The sequence below is a fragment of the Rhagoletis zephyria genome, unplaced genomic scaffold, assembly GCF_001687245.7.
Source record: "Rhagoletis zephyria isolate East Lansing unplaced genomic scaffold, Rhagoletis_zephyria_1.1 Rzeph_scaffold_00005, whole genome shotgun sequence".
NCBI lineage: Eukaryota > Metazoa > Arthropoda > Insecta > Diptera > Tephritidae > Rhagoletis > Rhagoletis zephyria.
In genome coordinates, this window is record NW_016157089.1 from 444,994 (window position 1) to 455,815 (window position 10,822).

General features: G+C 36.0%; 1 protein-coding gene across 1 annotated transcript; it reads right to left on the minus strand.

Annotated features, from left to right (window-relative positions):
* Positions 1-2: 2 nt before the first annotated feature.
* On the minus strand, positions 3-1,912 carry LOC108375652 (protein anon-37Cs). Its single transcript, XM_017631824.1, has 2 exons — positions 1,598-1,912; positions 3-1,517 (listed from the first exon to the last, which is right to left on the minus strand). Exons 1-2 carry the CDS (start codon positions 1,603-1,605, stop codon positions 26-28), a joined length of 1,500 nt encoding a protein of 499 aa, XP_017487313.1. The 5' UTR covers positions 1,606-1,912; the 3' UTR covers positions 3-25.
* Positions 1,913-10,822: the final 8,910 nt, after the last annotated feature.

The following is a 10,822-nucleotide window of genomic DNA, read 5'->3' on the forward strand; positions in this document are numbered from 1 at the left end:
GCTTTGTATTGCTCGAATTTATCATTTACACTATAAATTGACTATTATAGTGGTCTATTATGCGTTGAGCCTCACGAATACCACTCCGATGTGCACCATCTACTGTACCAAAGCCATCAACAATTGTTGCATCTCCAGCAAATAGTAGGCTTTGCATTGGACCGAGAGGTTCGGCCAGTGTCAGAACATCGTTAACTGTGCTACCGGTGGAGAAGTAAGGGCGACCGCCTAAGTAGCATGCCAGTGAACTCCAATTAGAACGCAGCACAGAACTTGGGTAGGGTATGCTTTGGTTTTTCAATAAGATACGTATTAACTTTGTTATTTCCGTAAGTAGTTCAATATCAGGCAATTTTTCAATTTTATCGTACCATTCTCCACCGATAACTATTTCAACTACCCTATTACTTTTTGGCATTTTTGATATCTCTACTACTTGTTTCGTCCATGTAATTTCAGCGCCGACCCCATAAGAGCTCCACAGTGGTCGCAAACTACTCTTAAGCCAACTCTCAGTATTGGCATCGTATTCGAAGTAAATTTTAACAGGACTACCAAAGCCAAGTTTTTTAATTGAATTTATTTTACTCTGCGGTAATGCAGGTCTAAACATGTTTTCAGAAAAGATCTTTAGTACTCCTAAAGGAACTGTACAAATTATGTGATCTGCATGGAATACATCGCCGTCCAAACAAGCTACACAATTCTCCCCACTTTTAGATGGGATAAACCAATTAATTTCACCAACTGGTTTACCAATTTTCAGTTGTTGTTTCCCCAGGTTCTTTGTTAAAATTGTTAGAATATTGTCCAAACCAGTCGGTATGTATATGTGGTTTGAACCATGTACACCATTCTGGAGCTTTGTTATGTGTTCGATATTAACATATTCCAGTGAACATCCTAACAAACTGCCAAACTCTTTGATGAGCGAGTTGAATATTTCATTCGCCGTCTTCCGATCTTCACCTTTAAATACAGAATTTACGAGCTTTGATTTTTCGGCTTGTAAATAGGTATGCACGTTATTCAAATCATCCATTGCCCCAGCTTTGTATTTCTCATCAAACTGGATATGCGAACAAAGTCTTTTATAGAGAATATCTATGAGTTCTGGTAGTGGCTTATCCACCTTTTCTCCAGATGTGTTCACATACATTTTGTCTTTGTTTTGTAATAACTTTTTTGGTAGCCCTCTCATATTTTGTACCATGTTATATACAGTGTTCTCCTTTGCATTAATTGGCACCCATTTTGCTCCCAATTCACAATAAGCATCTCCGAATTGTTTAGAAATGATGCGTCCACCACAACGGTCGGTGGCTTCGAGTATTATGGTTCGTTTGAAACCATTTTTTATTAAATGATTCGCTGCTGAGAGCCCGGCCAGTCCTCCGCCCACAACGACCACAGCAACTTCATTTCTTGGTTTGTCGGAATTATTTATGGGATACGTGCTTTTAAATGTTGCATTAACGAGGCTTGTATTGTAAAGTTTTCTTTTTGTGCACCGAATGCTAAAAAAAGAATAACAGTTTAAAGAATATCAACAAAACAAATGCAATTACGTCTGAAATTATTGTCGTTGATGTCTTACTATCTCATTGCAATTCACTTGTTAAATTTGGGTTGTAAGTATAACAAATTATTTTAAAATAAAACTAAATATTTTTCTAAATTTTTACAATTGATTTTGTTGACATCTTTGTTATTATTTTGCAACGTTGCCAAGTCGAATACGTATGTTTATATTTTGATGTTATTTTTTGGAGGGATTTGTAAGGGTAGTTTTGCAGTATGGTTGCCAGCTTATAAGAACAAAAATAAAGCGGCTATCATCTATTACAATTTTTAACACAAATCGGAGGTAGAATACAAGAACTGCTTTATCGATCACACGTTAGGTCGGTGTTATGCAGACAAACTTTTGTTTGCCAAATTAAATGNTAGAGCTCGAAAAATTGGAGCACTAGAAGCGTAAAGAGTTCGGACACATCCTGTATAAAAAATATCACTATTTCGGAGANATTTGCTGCAGTTTGACCAAACAAAATTAGTTTGCTGTGAGAGTCGCCAAACTCGCTCTCTCCGAGTTTGCTGCAACAACAATTGCACGCAGTTTGCCAAACAAAATTTCTGCATAACACCGACCTTAATGCATGATCAGTGTTGCCACATTTAAATTTTTTTCCTACCAAAATTTCCTACCATAACCTACCAAAACCTACTAAACATTTCTTTGAGAGTTTAATATAATTTTTCAATGTCAAGTTTTTTAAAAATATAGATAACATAAACAATAAAAACAAATTAACTGCGTATAACAATTCATTTTATTGTACAGACCAGGGACGTTGCGAATGTGGCATCCGCGGATGCGAATGCGAATGCGGATGTCAAATACAGTGAAAGCTCCAATATGCAGACACCGATGGACACCTTTTTTGTCCGCCTATGAGAGATGTCCGCTTATAGGAATTTCGTAAAAAATAAAATAAAAATTCATACTTAAAAAATTTAAATTGCGGGTTTCTAAATTAAAGTAATATTTATTCTTCAATAGACAGAAACAGGGTGAATTAAAAATAAATTCAAATTTATTGCGTTTTCTTTCCTACCGACAAATCTCATTGCCCATTGCAACGAAAAGGCAACACTTTTTCTAAAAAAGAAAATATTTTTGAATATGGGCTATGCTTATTTATTTATTCATTCAGTAGTAATCTAGATTAACAAAGTTACTTACAGACTACTTAGAAATAGAAGGAGTTATGCATTAAAACTCATTGCATTTAACATTGATTTGAAATCAGACTTAGATAGAGAAAAATCAATGGCTAGAGAATTTGAGAGTATATTGAACTCAGTTAGAGCTCGAAAAATTGGAGCACTAGAAGCGTAAAGAGTTCGGACACATCCTGTATAAAAAATATCACTATTTCGGAGAGTCCGGTTAGGGATATGGAAACAAATGCGCTCGAGGAGATATGATGAATCAATTACACCCTTAATAATATCGAAGACAAAGGTGAGCGAAAGGATAGTTCTTCTGCTTTGAAGAGATTTCAAGTCAATTAGCGCACATCTGGCTTTATATGAGGGAATAGGGTCCGCGAAATTCAGCGACCGCAGAGCAAAGCGTAAAAACGTTTTTTGAACCCGCTCGAGTCTATTAATATGGCATCCATGATAGGGTCTCCAGATAAAAGAAGCGTATCATATACATATGTAGAAGCGCAAGAGACAGTATTTGACTGAAAAACAAAACAAAATTGACCGCTTGTTAGAGCTTCGCATCCGCTTATGGTAGAGTTTTTTTCATAACTGGACGTTTTTGAGTGTCCGCGTCCGTTTATCGGAAAGTCCGTGTATGGGAGAGCATTTTGTATGGAAAAAAACCAAAAATTCTCCGTTCCGAAGAATGTGTCCGCTTATTAGGGTCTGATTATGCATACTTCGCATAACTTCGCACAACTATTTGTACCAGTGCAATATAAATGTAACTTAAGAAAATGTGAACCAAAATCTAAACTCAACAGATCGCTAAGTTTTTAAAAGTGCTGCTAATTTCTGGATAATGGAATACATACAAATTAGATACAAAGTACATACGAAATTACAGTTTGAAGTTTATGCGAAGTTATGCGAAGTATGTATAATCAGACCATTAGAGCGTCCGTCTATGCGACCTTTCACTGTATTTTAAGAAATATTTTTTGGTGAGTACATTAGGTGATTTAAGCAAAAAAATGGAAAATTTAGTAATTTTTAATATTTTTTTTTATTTAGTACTNTATAATCAGACCATTGAGCGTCCGTCTATGCGACCTTTCACTGTATTTTAAGAAATATTTTTTGGTGAGTACATTAGGTGATTTAAGCAAAAAAATGGAAAATTTAGTAATTTTTAATATTTTTTTTTATTTAGTACTTAAATTAAAAAATTGGAACATTGTATTTTGCTGCTTTTTCGGGTTACAGCCTGTTTCCTAACGGGTCGTAAATCAAACCTGCGCCATTAAATAACTACTCGATCGAGGCGAAAAACTTGAAAAACTTGAAACTTTACAAAATTGTAAATTCTTTTCGATTGACGCTGCACCAGTTGAGAGGACTTCAGCTTTTTTTTTTGCGGTTCAATAACACTATGCGACAGTCGGGATGGGATGAAACCAACGGGAAATGTTATATCGGTCAAAAACAAGTTATACGTGGCCCGGCGTTTCGCTGGGTCACGTCTAGGAATCGAGATATATCGATTTGAAATTAGTAACTATCATATAGGGGAAATTGTCACCTTTGGTGGTCTTTTTTTTGACATAACTCGAGAACCACTAGTCCGATTTTGCTCAAACAAATTTAAAAAAACTAAAAATTACAATTCCTTTAACCTGTTTATATAACGTTTTTCTATATAATCAACAGTTTTGCCGGTAAAAATAAATGTATGAAGAAAAAAAATATTTTTTGCCTAAAATATTAAATTTCGTGATGTATGTCTCATTTTGTTCATAGGTTATGTGACTTTACGTGGCACTTTTTTCCGTTTGGGATTTATTATGAATTAAAAAAAAAAAATTTAATTTTTAAGAAAATAAAAATTATTTTTGCCTAAAAATTACAATTTTTTTTTTAATTCATAAAAAATCCAAAACGGAGAAAAGTGTCACGTAAAGTCACATAACCTATAAACAAAATGAGACATACATCATGAAATTTAATATTTTAGGCAAAAAATATTTTTTTTCTTCATACATTTATTTTTACCGGCAAAACTGTTGATTATATAGAAAAACGTTATATGAACAGATTAAAGGAATTGTAATTTTTAATTTTTTTAAATTTGTTTGAGCAAAATCGGACTAGTGGTTCTCGAGTTATGTCAAAAAAAAGACCACCAAAGGTGACAATTTCCCCTATATGATAGTTACTAACTTCAAATCGATATATCTCGATTCCTAGACGTGACCCAGCGAAACGCCGGGACACGTATAACTTCTTTTTTACCGATATAACTTTCCCCGGTAGTTTGAACCCTTCCCATTTGTCTCACAGTGTAATTAGAGAAGGTCATCGCTGTTTAAACACCGTTGTGTTCCAATTTGGAGAACCAATTCTTTTGGTTGTTTCAGAATTTGGAGAACCTGTTACGACATCAGCGTTTTTCGATTTTAGTTTTTGTAATTCATTTTTAATCCTGTCGTCTGTGACTGGTTTGAAAAATGTGTGCTTATAGCGTCGCGACGTTGTGAATAGATGGATATGGCTAATAAATTGTTATTTTGTAGGAATGGAAATTTTGAAGAAAATTCTGTTTTGAAAGTCGTGGCTGCCAGCAGAATTTGTTTAAAGTCTTGTTATTTTGTTAAAAAGTTACCCCGTTTACAATAATTTCAATTATTGGAATCACGGACTATAAAGGTCTCAGATTTGCTTAATTCCCGGTGACCTCTTGGAAAGGTTCACCTGTAATGAACAGCTTGTAACTAGTTTTTTTTTTATTAGTTAGCTGAGCTTGGCTTTTCCTAGTTTCAGGCAGACACAATTAATTACTCACCGCTGTCGGTACCATGAGCCATCAAATCCGTTTTGTTGTTCTATTCCATGCGCTCAATGTGTTTTGATATATTTTTTGGGGCACTTGCACAATATTCGCATTCGCAAAAGCTCCGCATTGATTATTGCGAATGCGAAAGCGAATGCGAATGTTAAAATTTATTGCGGAAGTTTCGCGGTTGCGAATGCGAATATTCGCAACAACCCTGGTACAGACTTATTCAAATGTATGTCTCTTTGCACATACATACATAGTACATATCGTCACTAGATACGAATACGCGAGCTCAAAAGTTGACCGTGAAAAAAGACGCATAAAAAAACTTCGGCGAAGAAAGACTCTTAACATATGTAGGTGACGGAAAAGAAAAACGCATTAATCTCTTTGACGGGGAAGAAAGACGCATAAACTTATTTTCGCGGTTAACTATGTTTACGAGTAACGGTATACGAATTCCCCAAAGAGTTTTTTCCGGAATGATGTTGAATCCATGTTTACACGTCTTTCTCCGCCGAAGTTTTTTCAAGCGTCTTTTTTCGTAATTTTCTTTCACGCGTCCTTTTTCTCCGCCAAAAGAACCGCCCGCCGTTATTCGTGTCTAGTGACGATATTATTATTATTACTTCGAAGATACTCGCGCTGCGATCTAAGTTAATAAATTGTGCTACACCTTAATTGTAATAACTCCAACCTTAGGCTATTTAAAAAGCTAAGAAAGGAGAAGACAATTTTTCTCCGAGGTGTATCAATTTACGATTCATGCTTCGTGGGAAGGCACATAGAATATACTGGGTTTCCTCCACCAGCCCACAAAATATACAGTCGGTCAAATGGTACTTCGGAGTTTTCCCTGGAAGGAGTTATGAATCGATTGTCTTATTCCCTTTTACTTCCGCCAGTGCGCAGTAACCTGAGATTATTCCCAGCTAGCTCCTAAGTAGTTCTGCAGTGTATCCTTTAGATGTAGCACAGAATAGCTCGGGACCATGCAAGCGGTACTTGGTCTCCACGCTTTGCGAGACAGTCAGCCCTTTCGTTGCCTTCAAACTTTTCATGTCCCGGAACCCACCACTGCGTTACGCTATTGTAGGCTCCCAGGTATTTCAAGAGTTCTCAAGCCTTGGTGTCGCTTTAAAAGAGTCTAAGGGCCGGTTACTCAAAGCCTGGTTGACACTAATCATCGGTTATTATCGTTATCAACGTTTTCGATTCCGTGCATTTAACCCGGTGTTTAACCGGGGATTAGAGTCAACCAGGCTTTGAGCAACCGGCCTAAGGGCTTTAACGCTGCCTATATATCTGACATAATATATATTCTGGCCTCATTTGCCTTTTATGATGACATTCGCGATCACAGACTTCGATTGTGAAGACCTCCGCCTGGAATATGGTTGGGTACGAGCCCATTGGCAGACTTTTCTTGGTCCAGGGTACACGTTTGTACTTAGGAATCAGGTATATTAACATGTTTGCGGCCACCGTTATACGAATGCACCGGCGAAATATTCGCGTAAAAAAGCTTGCTAGAAAGTTTGGAAATACTTATTTTCTATTTTTCGCAAATAACTGTTACGGAACCTACCAAAATCCCATGAAGCGTACCAACCTACCAAATCCAAAACAACCTACCAGTTTTGGTAGGAAAAGCTCATGTTATAAGAGGAGACAACACGTTATAATTGTAGCGAGTGTGAACATCAGGAGCATGCTTCTCTTTTCATCCAATCACAAAACGTATTTGGGTAACAATTATAACGTGTTCTCTTCTTATAGATTAACGTCATTGGTAGTGATAACCAAACATTGAACAACCGGCCTCAAACGATATTCTAGATAAAACTTTTGCTTGGCGGGACAGATTCGCTTTGTATGGAAATGCTCGACGATTTAGATTTAGCGCGAAGCAAAAAAGCCGGTAAATTTCCATCTTTTTGCGCTCGTTGACAATCAGCTGGTTTAATTACACCTTTCATGATCATGAAAAGCTATTATAAACTTTGGTCCGATGGATGTAAGTACCAGAAGACGAAGAGACAGACACATCAAAATATATACATACTTAAATGATCAGTGTTTGAACGCAATCTACTCCCTTAGTTTTCAGTAGTTGTTAGACGTGGCGAGTGCAAGTCCTTTTTAAAAGTCCGTCAAACTCAAGAATTTCCAAAAGATATTGCAGGAGCAGTATTTCTGAAAATCAAACTTTCCGATACTACTTTTTGGCTGATAACACGGGGAATGCAGACAAGCCATATATGTAATACTCCTATATTGGCAGTAAGAGCTAGTACCGTCCGAAAACACTACAGTACAGATATATCAATAAACACGTACGAAAGAAAAGGAACACATACGTTTATAAATAAACATGTACACAACACATATACAAAAACGGCACTCAAGTACACAATACATTGACAAAAACGGTACTAGACTGTCTCGCTTTGATTTCGGAATGCTTACACATTGAGAAGTTAACTTACTGCCAATATAGAAGTATTACATATATGAGACAAGCCCGCTTTTAACTATGTATGTGACCAGACATTTTTATGATTACAAAATATCTAATACATTAATACTTAAATACCTCATATCAGTATAATAAATTAGTTCCACATATTTTTCATATTTTAATCAATGTTTTTATAATTATATGCAAATTCGCCAAAACACGTATCACACGGCAACACTCGATTGGTTTGACAGCACTTGCAGCAAAATTGAAAATTGCTAGCATGATAAAAACATTACAAGCTAAATTCATTCTCTCAATTCGTCGGCCATGATTTTGTTCTCACGTTTGCCAACATTTTAAAATCATATAAAATTGAAAATAAAAAAATTAAATTGTTCACAATTGTTGTTGTTTGAGATTGAAAATGAGAATGTGTGTGTGAGTTTGAGTTTTGATTTTAAAATTATATTGTTGGCAAACGTCAGACTGCCTCTCAATGGTTTTACCTTGTTATGTTTTTATCATGATTGCTAGTGCAGCACACATTATATACAGTAAGACTGCTTTTACACAGTTCAAGTATTGAATTCAATTCTGCTCGCATGTGGAAGAGAGGGGGTGAGAAGAAAAGGGACGAGTACACATGCGTCTGTACCGTCAAGTCGTTTCAACTTTCGTGCTGTGCTTTGGCATTTTCGTTGCTTCCCATTTAAAGAACCAAAAACTTGAATTCAACAGAATTGAAACGTGTAAAAGCAAATAGAAAACACAAAAGAGAATGAGCAAGAATTGCTTTCAAGTACTTGAATCATGTAAATCGGGTGTAACAAACCTATTCGCAGTTTTTCGCCAATTGTTCCCCGAGGAGTACTTGGGGGGCTGTGTGCACCTTTTTCGTTTCGCGCGCACGGCAACACTTACTGTGGGGAATTTCGCCTCATGATTAGAAAAAGTTCATTTCGAGGATAAGAAATATATAATTATGTGTTATTTATGAACAAAATGTAAGTAAAGTATAATCCCAGAAGATAATTTAGGTAGGCCTTCTTAAGTAAAGCCATTCTAAGAGGCCTACCCAAGAAAGGCTGAAAAAGGGCTTCCTTGCATGCCTTCTAGAAGGGCTTATACATTTACATTTTACGGGAATGCATTACAAATGAGTTTCAATAAACATTTTAAGTTGCAATAACACATATTTAATATAATCCTTAAGCAAATACTTCAAAGATGCATGATTTTTATAAATTACAGAAGCAACTTTAAAAGAACTCCTCCAAAAGGCCTTCTGAAGTGTGCCCTATAAAAGCCCTTTTGGAAGGCCTTCCATGGGTAGCGAAAGAAGAAGCCCTTCAACTTGTGCCACTCCATACAAAAAAGAAAGGAATGTAGAGTGGAAGGCGTCTGGAATCTCATGAAGGCCTTTCGGAAGGGCTTTTAACTCCTAAGAATAATATCAATAGTTAAGTACATAATTAAGACTTCTGTTTTCATAAACTGGAAAAATCAAATCGTAGTTATAGCACTGAATGGAGTTTTCTTAAATGGAAGTTCAAAATTAAAAAAAAATATCCATTGTAAGATTATATTTTTATGAAAAAACGTGAATTTTTATTATTTTGTGAATTTATCAAGCAAAACTCTAAATTTCCGGATATATTTAAGTCTTTATTCCAAAAAAACAAGATTTGTGTAATTATACAGACTCCAATGCATGCCAGCGCATCCGCTCAGACAGTTCATTAAGCACACCAAAGTTTAAGCAATCATTACCCGGAATTCCTCAAAAATACTTAACATCAAAGGAAAGAATGTCAGAAATATGAATCATACACACATACAATAGTAATTGCTTTGAATTGCTACCGTATAAATTCAGGACACGCATTTGCTTGGAGACTCCGTTGGTTATGGTGGTCATAAGTTCATCCGGCACATTCAATTGCCCATTGCCTGGAGCTGCTCCAACATGATGAGTAAATTTTAGTGTGCCTCACATGTCACTGCCTCTGGCTACAAGATATCTCAATATTTGAAAATAAATAGCAATTATCTATTAAAATTATAAGAAAAGTGTTTGTTTACTAAATTACAAGTGCCACTCTGCCATCGTACGGTTGTTGCTCCCTTTCATACCACAGTAATTTTGTATGCAACTCTGAATCAGCAAAATTCATGTGCCTTCTCATTATCAACCCTGATCAGAAGTCCGGGCTGTTTCGGACAGGAAGAAGAAGACACTTATACGATGTTTTCATGCTTCGTAATTCGGAAGGTAATTGGCAAGGCGAATGACGAATGGACGTTTGGACGTTTTTTGTGTAAAAAATGACGTTTTTTAACATACCAGTAATTTTTCTCTATGCAAAATATATTCAATGTATAGCGTACTATTTGCTTGTAGAGTAAGTACTTACGCTCACACTTTCGGCAAATTTGTTACTAAATCTTGTAAGTAGAAGCAAAGAACGTAAATGTATAAGAAGCGACAACTCGTTACTTTGAAAATGTGCCGGCCCGATTTTGACCGTATCTGAAAGGTTGAGATGAGGAGTTCGTCTCCCTTTTGACACTGTCCGCGGCAGTATTTTGATTTTCGCCTCGAATGCGGAAAATGCCAGCAAAACAGACGAAAAGCGGCAAATGTGTGTGACTTTCTGTGGTTATTTCCACAAGTGGTTGAAAGAATGTAATTTAATTTAGAAAATATATAAATTATGGTGTGAAATATAGAATATTCAGTGCTTGTGTAAAATACGGAGGTGCTTGTATGTGAAAGTGTCTATATTAATAATAAAAAGTGTTTGTGA